General features: G+C 30.2%; 1 protein-coding gene across 5 annotated transcripts; it reads right to left on the bottom strand.

The window, feature by feature from the left end:
- Nucleotides 1-469: 469 nt before the first annotated feature.
- Nucleotides 470-26,526, bottom strand: OstDelta (oligosaccharide transferase delta subunit). 5 transcript variants are annotated; one of them, XR_013018282.1, is made up of 18 exons: nt 26,390-26,526; nt 22,976-23,169; nt 22,437-22,532; nt 19,832-19,940; nt 18,739-18,802; nt 17,156-17,270; nt 16,521-16,610; nt 15,239-15,346; nt 12,048-12,244; nt 11,373-11,490; nt 7,580-7,671; nt 7,039-7,243; nt 6,178-6,282; nt 4,444-4,527; nt 2,818-3,392; nt 1,794-1,869; nt 1,176-1,339; nt 470-644 (listed from the first exon to the last, which is right to left on the bottom strand). XR_013018282.1 is itself a non-coding variant. In XM_076470263.1 (18 exons), the coding sequence occupies exons 1-17, from the start codon at nt 26,397-26,399 to the stop codon at nt 1,203-1,205; spliced, it is 1,896 nt and encodes a 631-aa protein (XP_076326378.1). In that variant the 5' UTR covers nt 26,400-26,526; the 3' UTR covers nt 470-647; nt 1,176-1,202. The 5 variants fall into 5 exon arrangements, 2 of the variants coding, with proteins under 2 accessions (XP_076326378.1, XP_076326377.1); XM_076470263.1 differs by having other exon boundaries at nt 470-647; nt 2,818-2,913; XM_076470262.1 differs by having other exon boundaries at nt 2,818-2,913.
- Between the last annotated feature and the right edge of the window lie 426 nt (nt 26,527-26,952).

Below are 26,952 nucleotides of genomic sequence, written 5' to 3'. Positions count from 1 at the left end.
TGCCGGAACATTCAGTATTAAAGAAAAGCGATTTAAATCGGATATTAAATTAAAATGTTATTTTTTAAAACAAAACTGCTTTACTGACTTTTAAAAGGTACTAAATTGGAAGACGACTATATAAGTACTTTAAATAAAAAATATGACGACAGTGTATTTACCACAAACCAATTAATAAATTTATTAAAAAAATATTAACACAAATTTTTTATTTCCCCCCAATTTTGTAACGTGAATTGGTTTCAGTGAGTACAATAATTGGTTTCACGTACATGCAAGAGTTCCAGACATTTTACTTGTATTGTATGGTGTTAAGCATATTTCATTTATACAGTTGTGGATATAATGATAATACACCATACATTAGTTATTTAAATAAATATAAAAACACCAACTACAAACAATCTAGAATAGTGTATTGAAGTATTTTTTTTACAAATAATATTTGAAATATGAAACTAAACAAGGATTATGTATTTATTTTTATTTACTTCCAAGCCACTTCCTGCTCACTCTACAAATGCACATTTGCCAAATTATTTATTTGTGATTACTAAAATTCTTGCTCAGAATGGAATGCATGACAATGAAATTCCCACTCAGCAAACACCACTGAAGTTCACTCAGTCATCCAACGATGGAAACTGCTGAAAGACAATGTACAAAGATTAGACACTTATAAAGTCAGAATTCTTAATTAACTACAATTGAAATATTTTCCCACTAAATTTTAAAAATTAAACATTTCAAATGAAGGGAATATTTCCAAAGCAACTTTGTTCACAAGCATGCTAAAAGTTTACTATTTGAAATGATAAACATTTATTGAATGATAAATGATACCGTAACTTGAAAGTAAACCTATATGAAACATTTACAGATGTTACATACAAACTACCAGGAATTAAAAACAGATTAAAATACCTAAGTGAAAACACTATTGCATGTTAGAAAACAATTTTTAACCACCACCAAATTTATCGTTTCAAACAGAGTAATTATCCCATACTACAAAACAATGAATTACTGAATACTTTTAATATTAAAAAAACTACCAAACTAACACATGATAGCTTTAAGAACATTTCCACTTATTTGTACACATTTTTGAAAATGTATTTTGCAGCAGGGTAATACTTTCCAAAACTGAAATAGGCACAAAAAAAGTTACTTACATCAACTTAACAATGGAGGCTTAATAACTACTTCTTTGAAGCTGCAAGGTACGACAATAGACCATGTCCTGTTAAGAAGGTAAAGGTTCCTAAAACAGCCAGTAGCTTCAGTGTGGTAAACATATCCAGTTGGAACCAGAATAAACCAAACAATCCAAAAATACCTGAAGTACAAAAAACAACATACATATAAATATATAATTAATAATTAAAAACAGTACAAATCCTACACACAATTGAATTCTTTGAGAAAACATAGACATTTTTTAATACAGCACTACATAAATACTAAACAAGAGAAGCTACACATCCAAACAGTTCTTTTCATAAATGTTTCTATTATGTTATGTTAACACACAATCTCCATAATACCATATGATAATCATAATATATTAAAACGAAGGTTTCTCGACAAGTGGTTTCTGGTCCAAGTTATAAAAAACCCCAATCAATACCTCCATATTGAAACACAACAAAGACAACATAAAAATATCAGTTTAAACAGACAATTGCTTTTTCATTATAAACAAAAAGTACTTTGCACTGAAAAGCTTAAATGAATCCAAATATTTATATTGGTCATTACAGTTTGAACAGATTGATGGAACAATTTCTTACCTCCTAGCCCAAGATGAAAACCAAATGAACTTAAGGAACAAGGGAAATTAGAAAAGTTTATGCCAATTCTTAGCCACTGTAAAAATAATAAAAATTTATAATTTTTAACTGAATAAGAACAGTAAGTCTGATGTAGTTGATTTTAACAATATCTTTGCTGTTAGAGATTGAGTAACCTATTTATGGTTAGGTCCTTTTAACAAGTTTAATTTAATGTTTTTAAGAGCTTTTATTATTTTTAAATATTAAGAATTATAGGACTGAATTACTTTGATATTGGAAACAGTGAAAAAATCATTAAAAACATCACAGACATTGCAAGAAACAAACACATTAGATATTCATGGAGAATGAACCCAATAACTTCAATTTGTACAAAAAAGCAGTAAACCTACAAGAACATACAATTCCACGAAGTGTTTACGTTCTGTTAACCGTGCATTTTTTATCAAAATTCATTACAAACTATTTTTGAATGATGACACACAACATAAACATGATCAGTAAGTTCCACCCAGTAGCTTCAGTATCTGGACACTAGGATAAGAAGCCTAGGAAATTTACTTTATATCATTTAACTACAGAATGAGCACTCCATTAAAACTATGAAGAACAGAAGATATGCTAACCTCTCAAGCTACATCTTAATACATCTGCAAGACTTTAAATAATTGTAATGTGGTCTGTATTTGTGAAACTACATTAAAATGTTTGATAAGTTAAGAATAACTATCTCAATACTTCAAGTTTTTCACAACTAAATAGTTAACAAGTTATATGCACTTCTATAAACGTTCTACAACACTCTGAGTGCTCCATCGTTGTTCAATGCAGATGTATTACCATACTGTATAAACTGAACACAGTTATTAATAATGAAATAATAGTAAGTTGGCAATAACATTTTAAAAGCACAATTAATTTATTTAGTTTTTCAGAATTTCAGATTTTAGCATAGTGTGCTTCCATTTTCAAAACACTAAATAACTTATCCCATAAAATAACACCCACATAAATCACTTACCAAAATTATAAGTAATAAAAATGGAACGACCACTAAAACTGAAAACGTATTAGATACTGTTGGGGATGGTCGTTTTTCTTGTTCCCTAAACACATGCTGCAATAGGGAAAAGGAAAATATTAAAAATATTTTTCACTAAATTAACAAAAATTCCCCAATTAGAACTTTCACAATTTTTTAATGAGCATTAGAAAGATTAATCTTGTCTTGGTTAGAAATTATCCAAAAATTACTTTTAAAAATATAACTTCATAAAAAAGTTGAAACATGTATTATAAAAACTATTTATTCAAAAAACAAAAATAACTTTTTTTTTTTTTGTAAAACTTACTTTCATATTTATTAGCATATACAGAGAGAAATATTTACAACACTATTTTGTGGCTGTCCTGTTTCACCTCATAGACCAACTTGAGACACACAATCTAAGCCGGGTGTGGAGGATGATTTGTTCTAGCATCTTTATTCCAAAGCAGAAGATTTAATGATCTTCTCTTTAGATCGTTATGATGCTTTTCTTTCATAACATCATCAATACATTGACAGAAAAATGTATTTACTAATTCATCGTGTAACTGTAGGAAATTATAATGGGATAAATATAATGCATAAGTTAAGTTGTTTGAAAATACTAGACTTTATAGTGGAATTTTATTAGTGAAATTAACAATACAATTAACTGACTATAATGAAAAAAATTACTGCCAGGTAAAGGTAGTCTACTTAAACAAAAACATGCAAATTTGAAAAACACATTAATAGCAAGATACACAAGCCTTCTATACCACTAAAAACAAGCTGTAATACCAGGCCCAATTACTTTCAGTTACTTTAAATTCCTTCATCCAAAACAGCAATGTCTTCTTGGTTGTTAATGGGAAACAAGAATAGATAAACCTTTGCAAACAATATAAAGAATGTTTTGTTTATTTAGCTATGTTAAAATTATTTTAACCCACATGAAACAAAAACCCCAATAGGTATAGAAATGCCAATCCCAAACACTTAATGTACAACTGTATAAAAACATTCAACTCTGAAATATCTCAATTTAATGTTAATTTTAAAATTATTTCTACTACACAAACCAATTTAATATTACTATTAATTATGTTTAGCTAGAGCACAACCCCTTACACAATAATAATAAAAATATATTCACTGTGCAGCAAATTTTTATACTGATGTGAAAAAGAAATGTATATTTTTACAAATTTGTCTGATACAAAATGCTAGGAACACGATTATCAAAAAAGACAGCCCAAAATGGTACATATAAAAGTTAAAAAAGGCTTCATTTATAATCAGTATTTATATAATTTAATTATTCTAGAAGGTTAGATACACACTAGTTGTAAAATTAAATTGTTTAGTTTCTAAACTAATATCTATATAGTTAATACATTCCAATCCTGATAAAAAGGTATGGCATGTACATCATTTTGGAGAACTGTAATAGTTTTCATTAACTTTCATTAGAAGCCTGTTTAAAATATTTATTTTAGGAGCATGAATACATGAAAGTAAAACAGCTTCTGTGACTAACATTTTCCTAATGCAATCACCCATAAGCTGAAATATAACTATTACGCACTAATCATTTAGATTACATTAAATAACACTCACATGTATTTCTGGTTTAGGTGCATATGGATTTTGTGATGGTTTTGAGGGGTTAGGATTTGGAGGAAAGGTCACTTTTAGGTCACCCTGTCAAAAAACATTCATAATCAACAATAATGCCATTTTAACTAACAATTTATAAAGTAGTTTAAAATTATTTTCCAGTTCAAAGAAGAAAATTTTCAACTTCTCTTGAATCTTAAAAAACAAACAAAAAACTTGTATGATATGAAATCATAAGGATACTGAAGAAATAAATTAACACTTAAAACATTACAAATTTTTTCTGTGCCTGGTAGAATAAAATATATTGTAAGTATCCATCTGTATGTTAATACAGGTATTTAGACTGTGTGTTTTCTTATAGCAAAGCCACATCAGGCTATCTGCTGAGTCCACTGAGGGGAATTTAAACAGTGAGATAAACTTCTGATGGGGAGTGTAGCCAATATTTTTAGCATCCTCTAAATAACAGACCAAGTTATAAAACCAAGTCTACTTTAGAAAAGAAAACTGATAAACATTTCTCTATCTTTATTTAAAATAAATATTGGATTTAAATTCAGACACTAATATTTCCCCTACTTCATCTTTTGCAAGTGAAAAACTTCTAAGATTATAGATGTACAAAATGTTTACATTTTTCCGTGTTGTTTGCGTCTGGCTTATATGTTTTTATTATAGAATTATTTGGAGTTTCAATAAGGTCATGTGTTACTTAACTGTATGAGCCATTAGACAATTCACATGAAAGTTCACTTCAATAACAACATCAATTACAAAGGCACAATGTAGTTCATTGTATACATTTATAATTTCACTGCTGCCATATCTTTTACTTCACAAACTATATTGTATAAGAGCTAATGAAACAATTCTGTCAGGAAGTGGAAGGAAGCTTTGCTTTCACAAACTGGGTAAGCATATTAATATACAGTGATAAAGGTAGAAGTGATATGTACTAGTTATTGTTTCTATTAAGAGAAAACTATTTTCTTGAACAGAAAGCTAATGCTTCATGTGTGTAGGCTTTGAAAGTGGCATTAGATTTTAAAATTTTTAGTCATTACTGGTAAAAATCCAGCCAAACAGACAGGAAATAAATGAACAAAAGTTTTATATAAGACTTTTAATGAAAGGTTGTATCACACAGAGTGAAGCTTGCATATTATTATGAATGACATAACATCATAAAACCTTATCCTCAGACCATATCAAAAGAGTACAATAACTCATCTTTTCTATTCTGGCTCATAACGTAAGGCCTGCTGCTGCACCTCTCTCTGTTACAAATCTCTACGTTTATCGCCCAGTGCAACCACCGACCCTTCAATAACCCAAATACTACACTGAGGTGGAATTCTCCTCCAGCCTTCTACACCAGCAGACTCATCATACTTATGTAAGCCTTGCGTCTTCATGTCTACAACTACAAGCAAGGCTCAATCTTTCTCTCAGCAAAGTCTGGTGTGCTCTCTGGTGCCCATTAAATAACAACTAAGGTAATTACCATTATTACTTCCATCCAGTAATCCTATTTTGCTTATAAAGTCCTTCCTCCCAAGTATTGTCTGTCATCTCAACAAGTGTATGACTGAAGAGAAACAACAGTTTCTGAGCACCACTGGTTTGCCTCTTGACTTTTCCCACGGAAGTTTAAAAACCAGAACAACTACCATAATAAATAAGAATAGTCACAATGTAAGTAACATTTCTGTAGAAACACTTGCAACTTACCATGTACCACTTGACAGGGTTTGCAATCACTGAGTCTCCAACAATTAAATTTAGTTCGTAATCACCAGACATGTATCCAAAATCTTTAGCTTTGTTGTTCAAATCCTATATGAGATATATAACATTGTTTAGCTTGCAAATTTCTCTACTCACTGCCACATTTATCATTTCAAATATCAACCAATAGAATGTTTTAACACTTGATCCATAGAATCATCTTAACAGAAGATTAGACTGTCACGTGGACTGCCTGTACTTTCACTTTAAATCTATATGTGCAACTAGATCTATATATTTAAACAACTTTTAGAAATTTATTTTTTTGTAGGCATTTTAGATAGTGCAACACAGCTTCTGACCACTGGTTACGTGGAGTGTAGCCCATTTCTTCTGGCATCCCTTTAATAAGTCCCAAGTTAAATAAAAACTGGGTCTAGTTCAGCAAAGGATGCAGAAAATTAAATAAGACAATGTCCAGTAACAAGATATTTAAAAAGTTTGATCAAAAATTGCAATTTACTGTAGTATTAGTTAGATTTTAATACTACAATAACATCCTTTATAACATCCAAAAAGAATTTACACCCACAAAAATGATACTTTAGAAACATCTTTATAAAAATAAATCTAAATACAATATTTATAGTGTACACTTTCATAATAAAACTATCAATTTTTTTAAAAATTGTACACAACATATTTTAAAACTGAAAATATAATAAATGTAACTACAGAAAGCCATTTTTGAAAAGCTAAGATACAATTTCTGAAGCTTATATTTCAAATGATAGTCAGTTAAGAAAGACCTTTTACTACTAAAAAACATTTACCCTTAAGTCAGAAAATTACAAGATCACTTACAACATCAAACTTGTAGACATTGCTAGAGTCTGGCTCAGCTACAAAAACTATCTCCTGTTTTGTTTGCTTATTCAATAACTGGACAAATGCCTGATGAGATGTCATTGTTGTCCCAGCATTCATATCTTGCAAGGTGAACTTCATTACGAGTTTTTGATGGTAGTCTGCCTCTAGAGGAGCAACAAGCTTCTTGCCTTGTTCCAGCCTTAATGTAACATTAAAATCTATTTCAGTAACATTCCACCAATATATCAGTTACAGAAAACATTTTGTTCTAAATCTGTTGTAATTGATAAAACAGACGAAGAGATTATTATGACTGAACCGTCAAAGTACTAAACACATTTACATAATGAACAGTATTCATTCAAAATAAAGATATTGTTAAAATATTGTAATCTGGACAAACAAGAGATTACACCATTTCTGTAACACCAAACTAAAGAATTGTTGAATTTCTATCATAAAGTAAGAAAGACTAAAAATACCACACCAGTAATATTAACTACTAACTGAATTAAAACAAGATCTTTTTACTTACTTAGTAGCTTTTGGAGAAGTGGCTTGGTCCCTATCCACTGTTCCCACTTCCACCTTCTCAATTCCCACTTTAGTCATCACTTTCACATTAATCTACCAAAAATATTCCACAAACTTATTGATAAATTGTTTATATGCACACCAGATAGTATACAAGAAACAAGTTTCAAAAATATTTGATAATCACAGATGCAAATAATTTTTATCTGACATTTCAGGACTCAGTTTTAATGGTCATCCAGGATGACTTAAACGCCCTCAAACAAATTAACTCTTTCAATACAGGGAAGATGAAATCCATCCACTTCGTAACCACAAACTTATCCAAGAGAATAATTATACTATGATTTTTGATAATGTAACTATTTGTTTACAAAATTTGGCAGGTTATTGGAAAACATGATAAGGCTTTAGTACACAAAATATCAGGTTTTCGAATTAAGTATTAAGATACTTAAGACTTTTCTCATGAAATATTTCATAATGTTCACTACTCAACATGTAATTTTCAAACTTCATGTGAAATCTTTATAACTTCCAGATAGTTATCAAATGCATTTTTATGAAAGAACTTCATATATTCAATACCAAAATGGAATTTCTGTACACGTGTGGTAGATCCGATTGATCTTGTGATTATCAGAAACTAAAGATATAAAGGCTTTTTTCTAGAATTATAAATTACACCTCAAAAACATTGTTTAAATGACATTAAATATTTATGTGTATTGTTTTTATTACAATGACCTTTCAGCCATTAACCTGACAGATGTTACAATAATGCAGAACAAATTTGTGTTATCAAATCCACGAATATAAAACTGATCTGTCGCAGTTGTATTTTGTAGAATATGGTCACACCAATTATAATTAATTATATGTACATACATTACTACTATTTACAAACAACTTTTTAAACTTATTTTAGCTATGAACTTGAAAGTTTGAACCCCAACAAAAATCTTTTTGTACATTTGTTTAAAAACAACTGTACTTTATAGCAATATTGGTACAATCCATCAAAAGAGCTAAGAGTGCTAAGAAATGTTTGATTAGCAATAATGCTGTTTTCATTACTAAATTTTCTTTTATGGACAAGTTGTACCTCTATGCTGCTTTCTGCATATAAATATGGAAGACCTGGCTACCATGAGAAAAGTGGGAAAACTAATAAATTAAATAGAACATAATAAAAGATTATAGCAAACCAAATTTTATGAAAGTTTTGGTAAGTATGAAAGAGAATAACAGTAAATACAAACTATGTGTATAAATGACAGACAATACATGCCAACATTATGCAGCACACAGGGTTGTGTGCCTATTATGGTATAATACTATTCAAGAGAGTTCCAATGCAAGTCTACTCTTACTACTGAATGTACTTTACTGTACTTGATTGGCAGGCCAAGCTGGTTGGAACAAAAATATCAAGTGATTAGCCAAGTTTTACAGGTTGTTAACTGCTTGTTTACTTAAGATATTATATAACATTAGCATTGTTTGGGCTTTTTACCCCACATGTAATGCTTCCTGAATTATATGAATACAGATGCAAAATTGCAAACTAAACACTAATTGTACTTTTTGGAAAAAATATACGATACAGAAACACCAAAATTATCATAAATGGGTCCTTTTTTAGGAACTTTGTATTACAATATTGTTGTAATTGGATCTTTTTTGAGGGGCTTTATATATACATATATATATATAAATCAAACAATACAGCTTTCCAGACAACCTCTGACAAAGGAAACTTTCTTCAAACTAAGTCACTTGGTGGAAGATCCATCACAAACTCTGGATGAAGAGAATAAAATATTTTTGTACTGCTATATGGAGAGTTATAAACACGTGTTGTATTATAAATAAAATATTTTTGTACTGCTATACGGACAGTTATAAACACGTGTTGTATTATAAATAAAATATTTTTGTACTGCTATCTGAGAGTTATAAACACATGTTGTATTATAAATAAAATATTTTTGTACTGCTATATGGAGAGTTATAAACACGTGTTGTATTATAAATAAAATATTTTTGTACTGCTATACGGACAGTTATAAACACGTGTTGTATTATAAATAAAATATTTTTGTACTGCTATATGGAGAGTTATAAACACGTGTTGTATTATAAATAAAATATTTTTGTACTGCTATACGGACAGTTATAAACACGTGTTGTATTATAAATAAAATATTTTTGTACTGCTATATGGAGTTATAAATACGTGTTGTATTAATTAGTACTGAACTATTGCATCCCAATTAAACAACAACAGTTTTAGCAGTTTTTCTTTCAAGTTGAGCACAAAGCTACACAATGAGCTACCTGTGCTCTACCCACCAGGGGTATCAAAACTCAGTTTCTAATTGTACAAGTCTACAGACATACTACTGTGCCACTGGGGAGCCAACAGCAATTTAGCTATAGCACACTACAAAATTACAATGTTCCTCCTTTCGTTTCATACTGATCTACAGTATGGCTATTTGGAAGTGCACAAGATATATTTAGTCTATATACACAGAACACAAAATACATTTCCACTGGTTTCTTTGGAAATTACATTAAGGACAACACGACAGTAAATGTTCAGTGTTGTCCCTATAGTATTCATCCTGACAATTATAGGGTATGTCACAGCAGGGAAATTATAAGTAATACAGTAAAGGACTGTCCATCCTTTTCCTTCCAATCTACACGTGCAACTAGCTATACATACATACATAAACTTTTAGAAAGGTATTATTTTTTGTGGACAATTCAGATAGTGCAACACAGCTTCTGACCACTGGTCACGTGGAGTGTTGCCCATTTCCTGTAGCATCCCTTTAATAAGACCCAAGTTCAAACAAAAACTTAGGTCTAGTTTAGCAAAGGATGCAGAAAATTACATATAACAATGTCCAGTACCAAGATATTTCCAAAAGTTTGTTTTAAAATACCCATCTGTTCTAGTATAAATAGTTAAGTTTTTAATTTATTAAACTTGATTTTTCAATGCAATATTTAACCCTAAAAATCGTGTATTTAAAAACAACAAACTTAAAACATTCACATCCTTTTACCTAACTGTTAAAACAATAAATATGAAACACCTTGGGTAATTTGTCTGCTGTTTTTGATGTATTTATCAATATAATACATTTGTAGATATAGAAAAAATACACAATTTGTAATCGTTGTGACACGTTCACGTTACACACATTAGACTTCAAGTTTTTATTATTATTATTTTTTACAGGCCAACTGACAAATACACTATAAAACTGCTATTGTTTTGGGTTGCTAGTTTTAAATTTTAACTTCACTTTTCTCAGAGATACTAGTTTTAATAAATTATTTTTTCTATACATACACATACAATCCAAAAATCAAATAGTATTTAATACCTGGCGAGAAATTATTGACAAGCCTCATCACCTCTGGCTTCAGGATATTAATAACCAGCTTCTGTACTTTCTGCTACAATTTATGTTCAAAATTTAGAGTTTGGTTTGCATTGAATTCTGCACAAAGCTATAAAGATATTTGTCCCTAAATTGGTACTGACAGACTAGAGGGAGGGCAGATGGACAATATTATTGATCACCAGCTCTTGGACTACTCTTTCTCAATGAATAAGGGGATTGACTGAAATATTATAAAACCTCACAACCCACACATTGCAAGTCATGTGCCCTAATCTTCAGTTCTAAGATGCCTAAGACAATTTTGTGAAAATTGTCTGACAATCATTATTAGAAAACTTAAAAAGATACCACAAGTAATAACATATTTACAGAAGCTCCCGTGTTTCCTACAAGTCGGGAATCTGGTTTCACAGGTACAGCACTAACTGAAACCTTGTAGAATCCTCTCAAGGGTTTGCTTTCCATAAAATTCAGACTATACGCAGTGCTACAAAAAAAAACACGTAACTGGAGAAAACTATTTCTGTTTTCAAGTAATAACAAACCAAAACACATTATGGTTCAGTTAGGGTTAAGTCTTTTAATACATTTTTTTCAGAAAATTAACTTTTCTTTGAATAAGTTTCTTATCATAGTTCTTTTACAGAAATGTATTTAACATAGTACTAACTGTTTAGTTACTGTAAAAATAAATAAAAACATTCACATTAACAGAATCATACTAGATACTAGCCCATAAGAAATAAATCATGTAAAAACAACAATGCTAAGTTTTCTTTCAAAAATTCTTATATTATTAAAAAAGAGCTACAGTTATCAGTGAGAGAATGAGGATCACTATCAGAAAACTAGGAACTGACAAACAACTATTATAATGAAGACTAGTTAGTATGGAAACCACCAAGTTCTATATTGTAATATGTTTACTGAATGTACTTAAAAGACTGTGAAAGGTCACATGAAGGGCTTGTTTGTAAACCAACTACATTTACATATAAACATACTAACTTACATGATGGATAATATTTTCTTAAAAGTACATACTTGTCTCCCTGAACAGGTACAAAAGCCTTCTTGCTCATAATAACAGCACTATCACCCAATCTTGTAGCAGTGTCAGCAGTAACAGTTAAAGGGCCAAGGGAATCTCCCAACACATTAGTCACTCGGACCCGAATTACTGGGCTGTCAGTAGACAGAGCACTGTTACTGGCCACTGTAACAGCAACTGGAATGTGATACTGTCAAGAAGGGAAAATGTTCAGCAATTTTTTTAAACTTTATCCATTTAAGTAAAAATATTTTACATATATATGGAACACATTATAAACTGAACACTTTTCACCCATAGCATTCATGAAAATGTCTTAAAACACTACTCAACTGCACACCGACACTTTACAGTTACATTCAAATTGTATTTAAACTTTATCAGCAATGTATCTCAACTTTGAACCAAGAACACAGTTCACAAATAAATATTTTTATATCTAAGCTTTCTTCAAAAGGAAATATTTACACGAACTAAGTCTGTATCGTCAAGTGATATTTGTGCTCTCAGTTCTTCCCCTTTGATAGCTTCTACAGTGCCCAACTAGCATAAAAACAAAATTGACTGAACTACTTTAACACCATAACTTTCTTTCCCAAGATATCTTTCCATTCCATGACAGAAGACCTCCTTGCTTGACTTTAATTACAAAAGTAGTTTTCAAAAATTGTGTTTTTGTTTGATGCAACATCTATGAAGAATAGAATTTGATTTTTTATTTAAAACGTGCAACCCTGCTTTTGAAGTTGTTCGCAACAGACATTAGTCAAGAGAAAACAAATGATACATTATTAAAGCAAAATTTTCATAACTTAATTTTAGATCCCTGGTTTGTGGATTAAGATGCACTGCATGACATTAAAATGAACTGTCATGTGTGTACTAACACTTTATATCTTAAGCCATAACTTTTCAAGCATTCTTAAATTCCTCTAACAGTAGCTTATATCAGATGGGCTAGTATATTCTTGAATACATTTAATGAGAAAACATACCAGTTTCAAACACATCTAATGTTGTTTAATAGATAATATATGCCCAAACACTAATTTTCAGTACTCTCAACTTATTTCAAAGCCACTAAAATTTTCTTTAGCAGTTCTTTCAAGTGTCATAAGCACAGTTGAGATTGGGAAGAGATTAGTCCTTTTGTAGTATCCTAATAGTATCACAAACTTATTAACTTAACCATTACTTTCCAAATATTTATTTATTTAAATAAAATCCCAATGATGCAGATTTTAAAAGCTTGTAAAACAGAATACATAGCTGCACTCCATGCAAAATTCCTGTCAGGCAAAAGTTTTAATAAAATTAATTCAAAATTACAATTCCCCCTTTTGGAAATAAGCTTTCAGAATAATACTGTATTTCACTGTTAGCTTACTCTGTTTACAGTTAGTAGCTTCGGGACATTTCACTGTCAGTTTACTCTGTTTACAGTTAGTAGCTTCAGGACATTTCACTGTCAGTTTAATCTGTTTACTGTTAGTAGCTTCAGGACATTTCACTGTCGGTTTAATTTGTTTACAGTTAGTAGTTTCAGGACGTTTCACTGTCAGCTTACTTTGTTTACAGTTAGTAGTTTCAGGACGTTTCACTGTCAGCTTACTTTGTTTACAATTATTAGTTTCAGGACATTTCACTGTCAGCTTACTTTGTTTACAGTTAGTAGTTTCAGGACATTTCACTGTCAGCTTACTTTGTTTACAGTTAGTAGTTTCAGGACATTTCACTGTCAGCTTACTTTGTTTACAGTTAGTAGTTTCAGGACATTTCATTGTCAGCTTACTTTGTTTACAGTTAGTAGTTTCAGGACATTTCATTGTCAGCTTACTTTGTTTACAGTTAGTAGCTTCGGGACATTTCACTGTCAGTTTACTCTGTTTACAGTTAGTAGCTTCAGGACATTTCACTGTCAGTTTAATCTGTTTACTGTTAGTAGCTTCAGGACATTTCACTGTCGGTTTAATTTGTTTACAGTTAGTAGTTTCAGGACGTTTCACTGTCAGCTTACTTTGTTTACAGTTAGTAGTTTCAGGACGTTTCACTGTCAGCTTACTTTGTTTACAATTATTAGTTTCAGGACATTTCACTGTCAGCTTACTTTGTTTACAGTTAGTAGTTTCAGGACATTTCACTGTCAGCTTACTTTGTTTACAGTTAGTAGTTTCAGGACATTTCATTGTCAGCTTACTTTGTTTACAGTTAGTAGTTTCAGGACATTTCATTGTCAGCTTACTTTGTTTACAGTTAGTAGCTTCAGGACATTTCACTGTCAGTTTACTCTGTTTACAGTTAGTAGTTTCAGGACGTTTCATTGTCAGCTTACTTTGTTTACAGTTAGTAGTTTCAGGACATTTCATTGTCAGCTTACTTTGTTTACAGTTAGTAGCTTCAGGATATTTCACTGTCAGTTTACTCTGTTTACAGTTAGTAGTTTCAGGACATTTCATTGTCAGCTTACTTTGTTTACAGTTAGTAGTTTCAGGACATTTCACTGTCAGCTTACTTTGTTTACAGTTAGTAGTTTCAGGACATTTCACTGTTAGTTTACTCTGTTTACAGTTAGTAGTTTCAGGACATTTCACTGTCAGCTTACTTTGTTTACAGTTAGTAGCTTCAGGACATTTCACTGTCAGTTTACTCTGTTTACAGTTAGTAGCTTCAGGACATTTCATTGTCAGTTTACTCTGTTTACAGTTAGTAGTTTCAGGACATTTCATTGTCAGCTTACTCTGTTTACAGTTAGTAGTTTCAGGACATTTCACTGTCAGCTTACTTTGTTTACAGTTAGTAGTTTCAGGACATTTCACTGTCAGCTTACTTTGTTTACAGTTAGTAGTTTCAGGACATTTCATTGTCAGCTTACTTTGTTTACAGTTAGTAGTTTCAGGACATTTCATTGTCAGCTTACTTTGTTTACAGTTAGTAGCTTCAGGACATTTCACTGTCAGTTTACTCTGTTTACAGTTAGTAGCTTCAGGACATTTCATTGTCAGCTTACTTTGTTTACAGTTAGTAGTTTCAGGACATTTCATTGTCAGCTTACTTTGTTTACAGTTAGTAGTTTCAGGACATTTCATTGTCAGCTTACTTTGTTTACAGTTAGTAGCTTCAGGACATTTCACTGTCAGTTTACTCTGTTTACAGTTAGTTTCAGGACGTTTCATTGTCAGCTTACTTTGTTTACAGTTAGTAGTTTCAGGATATCCAAGAGCTGAGCTGCCCCTTTAGCAGTCTGTACAAACTTTCTACTCAAGAAGTAGTTGGTGAACTTCACAGCTTGTTCCTAAGAAAGAAATTATTTAAATTATGGTTTGTCGAGAAATAACTGCTTTTATTATTTATCTGTAGTACTGAAAATCACTGCATTTTAATTATGACCAGTATCTCTAACATTTTCACTTTCAAATTAAACTACAATGTAACAGAAAACAGTAATTTTCTTTCTAAAGTTTTATCATGACATATTAAAGGGAAAAGTTTTGCATGGGTATTTCAATTATAATACCTTCATCTGGGCTACAAAAATAAGAAAACTATTAATATCATATACAGCAATCATCATAACCAAAAACAGCGAAATATGAAAACTTACAAGTTTAGCATTGAAGGGTAAACAAGTTTTTAAGAAACAAAATATATTCTGATGCTATTAGTGTAGTTTCTAGTTCCATGAAGGTTTAATACCACGAGTATAAGACCTAAGAAAATGAATTAATATCAAGGCTATCAAATAAGCATGATGGTGCACATATATTAGTGAAAGGTTTCTTATTAAGCACATAATGGGCTATTTTTGCCCTGTCTATTGCAAGTATCCAAAGCCCAGCCTTACTGCTTTGCCACCAGAATACATTTTGTTGTGACTGTTCACAATTTTTCTTGGCCAGTCTTGAAGTGTTCTCATTTAGCTTTTAAAAACTATCATATTCTAGAGAAAGTTATGAATTTCTCCATCATTGGACAACTGATAATGCATTCCTTATGCACAAAAATTTGTGTTCTGTGCATCTAATAACCATATCAACTTTTTGCAATAAAAAAGCTTAACCTAAAAAGTAGGTACCATTATTAGATTGTAAAGTAGCCCAATGTATTACACTTCAGGCTTCCTGAATTTCTTACAATGATTGGTAAAATAGTATGTCACTAAATATCTGTGTCAAACAGACGAAGCAAGTGCTGGTATTAGTTCTACTTGATACCAAATCTATACTGCAAGTAATTAGAAACAAACATAACAGTAATTCTAATAGCAATAACGTTCTGAAATGAAAACACTGCAATCAAAGACGCACATTAAAGCTCACACTAAAGTTTTTCAGCATCAGTCACGTTGACATAACTAATCCTTGGTATTACTTTGTAAATTTCTTACACACTATAGAATTTTTCTACATATTTATAATCAAATCATATTTCCAAACAAATATATAAACCTTTAACAAATTAAAACTCACCCCTGTAACAGTAGGAACTTTCTTAATGGCATCTGCTAGACGATACACGCCACTCATGATCGTAGCTGTTATACTGAGCCCTCCTTCAAACTGAAACAAAACTACTAGTTACAATCTTCATCTCATAACCAGACATTTTTTTCTATTCAAAATGAAGGCACAGAACTATAAAAAATAATCTTAACAGTACAGCATACTAACTGATTCAAAGAAAGACAAAAACTTATGGTGTCTCGAAGTGTTTTCCAACCCTCTAGTCTAATATGCAAACAAGAGGAAGGATAGAACTATGACTTTACTTTCCAACGTCATGGAAGGAGAACCATCCTTGTGGCATCATGTTACCATGAAAGCCACTAGGTTTCCATGGAAACGTTGATTACCTCAAAACTAGTTGTGTTAGCCCCCAGTTTCACTTATTCTTCAAAACCTTCAGCTTTTTAAACACGTTTTAATTTCAAAAGTAATATGTAACTTAAAGTTTCAGAACCTAATGTATAATTTAACCATTAACCTGTTCATGAAGTAATTCTACTACATTTCACCCAATTGATGAAACTAACACAATTCATTCTACTTTAGATCTAAAAAATACTGAACCGTACAACTAAATGACATATTTCAAAGAAATATACCTGCAAGTGTTTTCCATCAATCTCATCAGCTTGAACAATTACATCTTCAATTCTCTCAAAGAAAGAATTCATGTCACCCTGCAGCTGAGATGCAACATGGAATGCATAGCCCAGGCTGTTTATAAAAATTTATACACACATAAATACAAAGAAAGAAAAAGCAACCTGACAAATAGTTTGTAACACTATACAATTGAAGGAATGATTTGTGTATTTAACTGTTAGGAAATAACACCATTTCAGAACATCATGTATTTCTCTTCACTATCCTAAAACAACATTAAACTTTGAGTCTACTTTTGAACTGTGTGTATATATTCCATAATTTTAACAGTAAACAACACTCAATTGTTATTTTTTATGAAATCTTCAAAATTGGCAGAAAAAATTGCAATTATTTTATAACACTTATAAACAAAATACAAAGTGTGCATGTTCCAGCCTCATATGCCCAAAAATCTCTTGCAATCAGGCATTTCAACACCTCCAAATATGAATACTCCTTACAGCTGTCAAATTTCAGTTATCTATTCTGAGATTCTCATTCAAAATATTATAGTTGTTTTTAAACACTTAAGTTTGTGCAATAGATGGTGTAAAAATATTGTACAAAACAAGGTGTCAAGATTTTACCTATAAAATATAGTACATGAAATGCTTTTGTAACCAGAACTTTTGTCCATCCAACACTAATCAAGTCTGGTATATTCTAGATAATAAAGCTTTCTCTATTATAAATGTTGTCAGTTTTGCAATAGTTCATATTACAGTAGAGAAATTACTAGATACTATACAAAATAACACGAAAACTGAAAAAAAACATGTATTATTGATTCAGGAGGCTGTAGTGGTTTATAAAAATAAAATTTGCAAAATATGTGATGAGAAAAAGTATTTTCTTTCTTCACACAAACACCAATTTGCACTATGATTTCTCAGACTGAAATTCATAGCCACACTGTTAGTACAATACAATATTTTTTCTATACAACAGATATGTTCTGTTCAGAAACACAAAGACCTCAGCAATGTGGAATTATTAACAATACTGATATTGTACTATTGAAATAAAACCCTTTCATTTCTCACAAATGCTTTTATCCTAAATATGCTTTGGCTCAAGTAAAGTCCAACTGGTGTTTGTGCATACTCAAACAAAGCCAATTAATCCTTGTCACTGCTAAATTTCAAACTTGTTTCTCTCTCAGACATCAACACAACAGAAGGATCACTGCCAGAACCGTGTGTTATAAATGTGATTTAGAAACCATCCAATTACTTTATATTAAATAAAACAGCAAATTGACTCAAGTGCAGAGCCTAGTTTCATTTAAATCTTTCAGTGCAATTCATGCATTATTAGGGACCATGTGTTCAACAGTGGCAAGCACACAAGCAGTTTGAAAAAAAGTCTTTAAAACGAGCCAATATGGTGATGTAGGACAATTCCAAGATTAATAAATTATGAGAGTTTACTTCATACAAAACTGTCATTATTAATAAGACATTAAATCTCAACTAACTGTACTAAGAAAGTAGTTATAAATCTAAAACTTAACCAACCACTAAAAGCACAAACTTACTTCAACACACTGTCATCCTTCTTCAGAGCAGCTGTCATAATCTTAGAGACTTTGGCTGATTCCACTAAAAGAAACAAGGGCTTGAAATTAATGAACTAAAATCATGTTTTTGATTCTACAAGGTACACCCAATTTTAGTTTAAAAAATGTATTACATACACCAACTAATTTAGTCTTGTCACAATAAATATAAAATATGTTGCTATAAGATTGCTCTTTAAAAGCAATTAATATTAGATATCAGAACCACCACTTCTGGTTACTTCTAATTCAATTAAAATATGATTTTTACCTGACAGATACATTGTGAAGGTGAATGCAATATATATCATGGGTAAAATACAATGTAAATGGCCATCTGTAGATCATACCTTATCAAGGCCTCAGAAAGCTAAAACTATCAACTGGCCGTTATATAAATATATTCAAATAACTCAATTATTCCATTTCCAAACTATTACTTTATACCTTCCAATATCCTCACTTCAGAAAGGAAAGAATTCTCCCAAGTATTTCATCACAAGAATCTACACTACCATACGAGAGCTACGCTCACGTAAAATCTCATGGTTAAAACTACCACAGTGTTTGAATATTCTATCTACAGAATTATAAAACAATTTTTATGGTATGTTTCTAAGGGAATTTAGTCCATCCTGAAGTTATACAATGAAACTAAAACTGCTAGCTTATTAGGAAAGCCACATGCAGGGTACAAAATGCTTGAAATCACAGGAGTTGAAACACAACTAAGATTTTTGGATACATTAGAGAATAATAATAAGAAAAACATGTTTGACATATTTTATTCAAGGATTATATTATTTATTCTACTTTGTTAACATATTAAATATGTCAGATATTTATGATAAAATAGATGTATAACTAATAAAGTACTTCAGTAAATAAAACTATTAAAATATGCATAATCAGTTAATAACCTAAGTACTCCGTTATTAAATAAATAAAAATACTTAAAAAAAAACCCCAACTAAATTAGAGATTCTGGGGTTGATAAAAGAGAAGTCATTGTGGTTCTCAAGGGGTATGGGTAACACTCTAGAAACATTTGAGGCTTGAACTCTACACATACCAGTATGACCAAGATTTTTGAGTCCATGTACTGCATAAAAGAGATCTTGAATAGAAGCTTCATCTTTAATTGCCCCTTCCAAGGTCTGACGAGCCCCACTCAGTGAGACCTGATATGGAAGATGAAGACCATTAATAAAAATTAACCCTTTTGAAATGGTCTCAGTATAAAATACATGGGTTTGAAAACACATTTTCACATTTTAGGTACTTAAACGATAACTTTTGATGTAATATGTGCATTTTCACAAAATTTGGAAGACTTTTAGTAAAGATTAAAAGTTTTTTTTAATGAAGTATTTTTACTAAAATTTGTTTGTAAAAATAGTTTTTTCATTACTAGTCTGAGTGTAAAGTGATTTTCATGGTATGTTTAAAAGCTATTCTTTGTCCCCAGAATATCAAATATTATTTGTGTAATCTCCAAAACCTCCTAAATACATTTTAAACATTAAATTTCATTAAGACTATACTCTGTCTGTCGTTTTCTCTACCTGTCAATTTGACTGACCTTGTAACAATAAAAAAAGGAAATATAAATTATGCTTTTTTAAAATTCTAGAAATGACTACAGATTATAACACAAAAATACAAATGTTTAGTTTAAATAGCTAAAATCTCATAACATTACATATTTATTATAATATTGACCTTCTGGTCATGCCTGGCTGATAAATAATACCAAAGTTACAATAACATGGTGCACAAATGCTTATTATTGTATCTAAGAATATAAAACTAGCCTTTACAAAGTGACCTATCTTGGCTGTTTTAAAGAACTAGTATTTTGAACAATAAAACAGTAAATAAAGAAGTAAAACAAACATCTCTTCTAGTTATGGCCTTTGTACTTGGTTGCTAAGCCTTTTCAAATTTTGCACATGGAGGATATGAAGTTTTTTTATGGTTTTATATCAACAGTTGAAACCAAAAAATAAAATATTACTATGTTGATACCATAGAATCCCACTAATTTATCAAGCTTAGTAACTACGATGTAGTTGAGTCTAAAGCAATAATGAAATCTCAAGCAAACTAAAGACACAACCATCTTGAAATCTTGTTTTGAAAGAACAAGATAGTACCTTAACACTAGAAAATGGCTGAGAATGCCACTAAGAGAATGTTAAATTTTGAATGGTTATTATTTCCCAAAATTTAAAGAAATGAGGCCATATCTTAGCAAATAGAAAAGACAGGAGGCTCTTTTTTTATACTATAGCTTGTTAATATTAATGAGTTCCTAATTTACACAAAACTATAGACTTTGTATTGACATTATAAACATACAATATGAACCAGTGATGCATTCAACATACCATGTGACACATAAGAATCAATATTTAGTTTTAAATCAAGAAACTGAACAGTAAAATCTGAATTATAATCTAGAATTTGATACCAAACTTTCTGACAAATTCATAAAACATTAGTTCAATAAAATTTTTGGTGTAAGTAAATAAACGACATGGCCTTTGACCTGTAAAGATTAAGGCTAATATAGAAAATGTTTGTAAATCAAAAATCTGAAATATGTTTCCAATAACTGGCAGAGGTTATTATTTTCCTTTTAAACTTTTAAAATTTCAGCAACTCAACAAAACACTCAACAGCCCAAATACCATTTTTGGTGTTTCACAGTTCTATATTAAACATTTGTGTTTAAAGAACAGATACCTTTATCAAAGTCATTTTTAAATACATATATGTACAAGTAGTTTAAAATCAAAATGACCAAAACTAGCATGTAAAAATACAATTACAATCTACATTGATCATGGAAAAAAACCATACTTGAAAATTAATCATTATATCTTATGCATCTGACTAACAAAGCTAGCTACCATTGATAAGCTATAACAACCAACCTATCACACAGTGACACTGGTGATAAAGGTCTAAGCAGTTAACACTTGAGAACAATATGAGACCTACAGGTTTATCTTGGCGATTCCATCTTCTAAACTAAAACTATTAATAAATAGTGGTGCAATAGTGTTTAATAATTTTTTTAAAAATCTTAAAGCCAGCCATTGTCATTTTGTACTTATTAAGCTTTCCCTTAAATTACACAAACTTAACAGTATAAGCAAATGCAGTAAATATTTCAAATTATTCCAGTAGTACAAAATTGATAGAGGAACTAACTACCTACTAAACTCCCTTTTAAAACTGTCTTATTATTATATATTTAACTAACAGTGCTTTTAAACTAGCCTTTCCAAATCTGACAGGTGTCAGAACTATCAATGTAGTAAAATGCTATAATAATCTGCAGGCAGCTTGAAGTCTGATGAATGCAGTTGTAACATCATTGCAAATTTTCAGATATTATTCAATAAATCAGTATAATGGAAATGAAGATCTTATCCATATAACTAAAGGTACTTATTTCAAAGGAAATGTGAACATAATTCGTAGTTTAACACATCAATTACAATGAGGTACCTTGTAAGAGTTGTTAGTTAAAACATCCCCAAGAGTGGAAAAGATACATCTGATATCATAAAATTAACTTACAAAAATGTTTCACCATTTCTCACTTAACATTTTTCTAGTGAATATTTCTTTTACTAAAGTGGTTTATTTGTAAATTTATATCCTACCTGGCAGTTTCCTAATGTTTTACTTGCTGTTGCAGCATAATACAATGACTCCAAACTTTTAGGATCTGCTTTATCTTTTATCTGTTTACATAAATCCTGAAAAGACATGATGATCACAATCTCATTACTGAGTAACAGCTCAGCATTTATCAACAATAAATTTATTTTGTGTTTTCAAAACTTAAAACTACTTTTCTGTGTAAACCTTTATATATTTCTGAATTAGTTGATAAATGCAACCGATAAGTTTTTATATTATTTACACATTATTTCAATAAACTTAAAAAGCTGTAATTCCTAAAACATTCTTTTCAAATAAAAGTTTCAGCAGACTTAAAAAATTACTAAACCTTTTGATTATCAGATGTTCTAGTTTATAAATGAATACACTATAATTTTTCCAATGACATTCTTAGTTTATACCTAACCTGATCAATGACATCCCACACCTCTAAAACATTGCATGCTCAAAAAATAGTTTAAAGAAATCATAATTCAAAGCAGAATCACACACAAATTAAAATTAAAAAGCATCATACTTGAGCATTTGGAATTTTAACACCCAAAATAGAAGAACCTAGGACAGAATAGTGAATGGTTGCTAATTCTGCAAATGGTAGAGCTCTAATAATGACATCCCTGAGACGATCCTTGTCTGCTGTGGTTAGGTAAGTTGTCGGAGTGAGGGCCTGCCCCACAGCACAGAAAATAAAGAAGATCAAAACTGGTGTTCCTGTAAAAGAAAGAAGACCAAGTTATCTAGCAAATGCATAATATAAAACAGATCAGTAATAAAATCTCAAAACTAGCAAATTCTTACAAATTAAAGAGCAACAGCCCTTCACTACATCCATTTCTAAGAAGTTCTACAATTTAAATGGCCAATGTTTAACATAAAATTAATTAAATTGGTTTTTAAACTATTTAATACAAGGAAGACAGTAAGCATACTTTACCTGTTAAAATATTTGCTTTTTTCTTTCACATATGATAGTTAATTTGTGAACAGCTGTTCAAATTCTTTGTCCTTTTGCAACAGGCTCGATATGATATACACGAGTTTGTATACACATTTGCACATGTTAAGTATACTATAACTCTTAATGCAGTATGTGTATGTACACAACATTTGTAGACTTTTAGTATCAATGAAGATTGCAAATTTTTTGTACACAGATTTTTTTATTAGGTATTTTTTTACTAAAGATTTGTTGGCAAAAGTATAAAGCATGTTTCACTACTATTCTGAATGTGAAATGGTTTTCATGATATGATTAAAAACTATTCTTTGTCCCAGAAATCTCAAATATTTGTGTAATCTCTAAAAGCCCCTACAACCATATTTGTTTTCATTAAGAAATAATATTTTGTCTTATTTTCTCTGCAAGGTTTGTCAATTTGACCAACATAAGAAACAAAGGAAATGTAATTTATACTTTTGTCTGAAAAGTTACATATTCACATATATTCATTTTTATTTATTATACTGACCTTCAACTGACACAGCATGTGTACATTTCTGTTATCATATCCAATATAAAAATGACCTTTAGTCTTTACAAAGCATACTTTTCTTAACTGTTTTAACAGATCAATATTTTGTAACATATAGTCACATTTCAATTATTATACATTATGCATGTATATATATATTAGCAATATTTAGAAATAAGTTATTATTAAACATTTTCTCATAACATAGAACAGTAACTAAAGAAGTAGAGCAAACATCTCTTCTAGCTATGACCTTTCTATTTGGTTGCTAAGCCTTTAAAATTTTGCAAGTGACATGAAGTATTTTGTTTTAGGTTTTATGTAAACAGTTGATAACCAAAAAAACAAATTATATAAATACCATAGAATTCCACTAATTTATCATGCTTAGTAACTAAGCTGTATTTTGTCAAAAAATATATAAAATTTGAGCAGACTACCTACTTCAAATATTGGTTTGAAAAGATGAAACAACTGTAACACATCAAAATGGCTGAGCAACTTACTAGGGAGGCATTTTAAGCTGTAGATTGTTTATTCACATCATGTACTAGTGTATTTAAAGGACTGTTTCCAAAAATAGAAAGAGGTGAACAGGGCCACTGTTGCAGTCAGTACATAAGTTGCATCTCAGCAAATAAAAAACATGAAGTTCTTATTTTATATTCTACCTTATCAAAATTGGTAATTTGATTTTCCAATTTATACCAAACTAGTCTTGGTATTTTGACATCACAAACATCTAATTTTAAACAGTGCTGCATTCAGCATACCACGTGACTCACTAAAATCTATATTTAGGTGTGTTCTTTTAATATTTACTTTTAAATTACGAAATTAATGTATAATACTAAAATTTAAATTATAATCTACAATCTGATACCAAATTTATTGACATAAATTCATAAAAGAGTAGTTAAATAAATTCTGAATGCAAGTCTACAGATGCAATGACATGGCCAAAAATAGGAAGACCCATCTAGGTAGGGCTAATTACTTTAAATATATAACAGTATGACCTCTACCTTTTTATCAGCTTTGTACATTAAAATCCAAAATACACCACAAATAAAATGTTTTATATTCAAAGCAGGTTTTCCTTTAGTGTTTTAATTGCTTAAGTATTTGGAATAGAAAACACTAATTTTAATTTGTCAAGTTTTTTTCTCAAGTCAGTTTAATTATGGTTTTGATTAACCAATTACTTTACACAACACCAATCAATGTAAATAGTATTCAGTTAATTTGATTAATTAACCACCTATTATCAATATGTACACCATACCTTTAGTTTTACCAAAGAGTGAGAAAAACTGATAATAGAAGTTTACAAAATTTCAATCTTACATTCTTTGTATTACTCTTCACAAAGAAGTAAAATGCTCACTTATTCACTAACTGTAAATGTTAGAATACTAAAGAAATGCTCTTTTTAGCAAAAAAAAAAGAGTATAAGACTTTTCATAAAACATTTATTGGATTTTTTGTCCTTGAAGATCAATGACTGAATTATGTGGTCATTTTTCTATTCTAATTCTATTATCTGTCGATTTTTTTCTCCTAATCGAAGCAGGTTCTGAAATTAAAGTCAGAATTAATAGTTATAAGAGTTTAAGACTATTTTAATTATACAAATTATAATTTATGTGGAAGTCAGTATACCACATTTTCAATAAGAACATTTAAAAACCTTTTACAAGTGTAATTACCAAAACGTCTGTAATTTAAGTCCTTTTTACCACGTTCAAAATGTTACTCTATAGTACTATAAGTTTAAAACTAAAATGAAATATACTTTTTATGCATGGTATTCAAATCTAGTATTTAGGGCGTATTACTGATTTAGTAAAGATTCAGCTTTAACTTAATGAGTACCATTAGATTAACAACAGATGCTTGCTTTTTAAGTTTAATAAAAAATTCTAGGTAAGTCTTTGTTGCAACTAGCAGCACATGTTCACGACAATCATTTACTGTTCATATAAAGGTACAAACTGAAAATACTAAGAACATCGAAAACCAATCAAAATTGTTTCTTGATACTTACGACATTATGTTCACATATATTTGCACTAAGACAAAAAACGAAACAGAAGATGAAAATTGATGAAAATGTTACATTACTCCTGATAACTCCACACACACACGGCCCTTCATACTTCCAGTTACTAAAAGGAGTAGCAGCTATTCTGACGAATCAAACCATGCCACGCTAGCCACGTGAACAGTCTTCCGACACCACTAAACTCTTAACTTGAACCAATAAACCTTTCCCAAATTGTATACCGGTAAGTCCACTGACAAAGGAATAACTAAACATTTCAAACGGAAAACCGCATAAAATAATTAAAAATATGTAACTTTATGTTTGTAACGGAAACAGTTGAACTTATTTTTCATTTTAAAATACGAATACACATTCTAAAATTATTTGCTACAATCTACGCAAGTAAACTCACCTCGATCCATTCTAACTAGGAGGTCTACGTTGATGCCCTCTGTTGGTTTGGTACTGTTGCAATTATTATTTTCTTAGGAGTGTATTTAGCTCAACTTTGAGGATTTTTAAGCTAACATATATTAATTTCTGCCTAAATTCAACTCGTACAATGCATCATTCAAGTTTTACATAAAGTAGCTAAATAAAACATGAACTTTATTTAGCATATAAACACACTGTCTCTCTCTCTCTCTGTGTGCATATATATAGATGCACAGAGTTATTTTCTATTTATTATGGGCATACATACGTTATATCTCTCGCTAGTCCAGCGGTAAGTCTTCGGACTCAACGGATAGTCCAATATGACTTTGCTATAAGAGAACACACACACATATATATTATACTTTCACTGATCCTATAAAAATATTTTAATTTTTTAAAAGTTTTATTTTTCTTAAATAAAATATATTTTCAATCTGATAATCATCCAAACGTTTTATGCAATGAACATCTGATTAAATAAACTCGAGTATTTAAATTGTTTGTAGTTAAGCACAGAGCTATTCATGTTTTAAAAAC

The sequence above is a fragment of the Tachypleus tridentatus genome, chromosome 12, assembly GCF_004210375.1.
Source record: "Tachypleus tridentatus isolate NWPU-2018 chromosome 12, ASM421037v1, whole genome shotgun sequence".
Lineage (NCBI taxonomy): Eukaryota > Metazoa > Arthropoda > Merostomata > Xiphosura > Limulidae > Tachypleus > Tachypleus tridentatus.
The sequence above is the reverse complement of the archived record's forward strand: the minus strand, read 5'-3'. Positions and strand labels throughout refer to the sequence as shown.

Coding starts and splice junctions, on each gene's coding strand:
- OstDelta (XM_076470263.1), bottom strand. Junction 19,941..22,436: donor AAACATTAGGAAACTGCCAG/GTAGGATATAAA, acceptor CTTCCATATCAG/GTCTCACTGAGTGGGGCTCG. Junction 16,611..17,155: donor TTGATGGAAAACACTTGCAG/GTATATTTCTTT, acceptor GTTTTGTTTCAG/TTTGAAGGAGGGCTCAGTAT.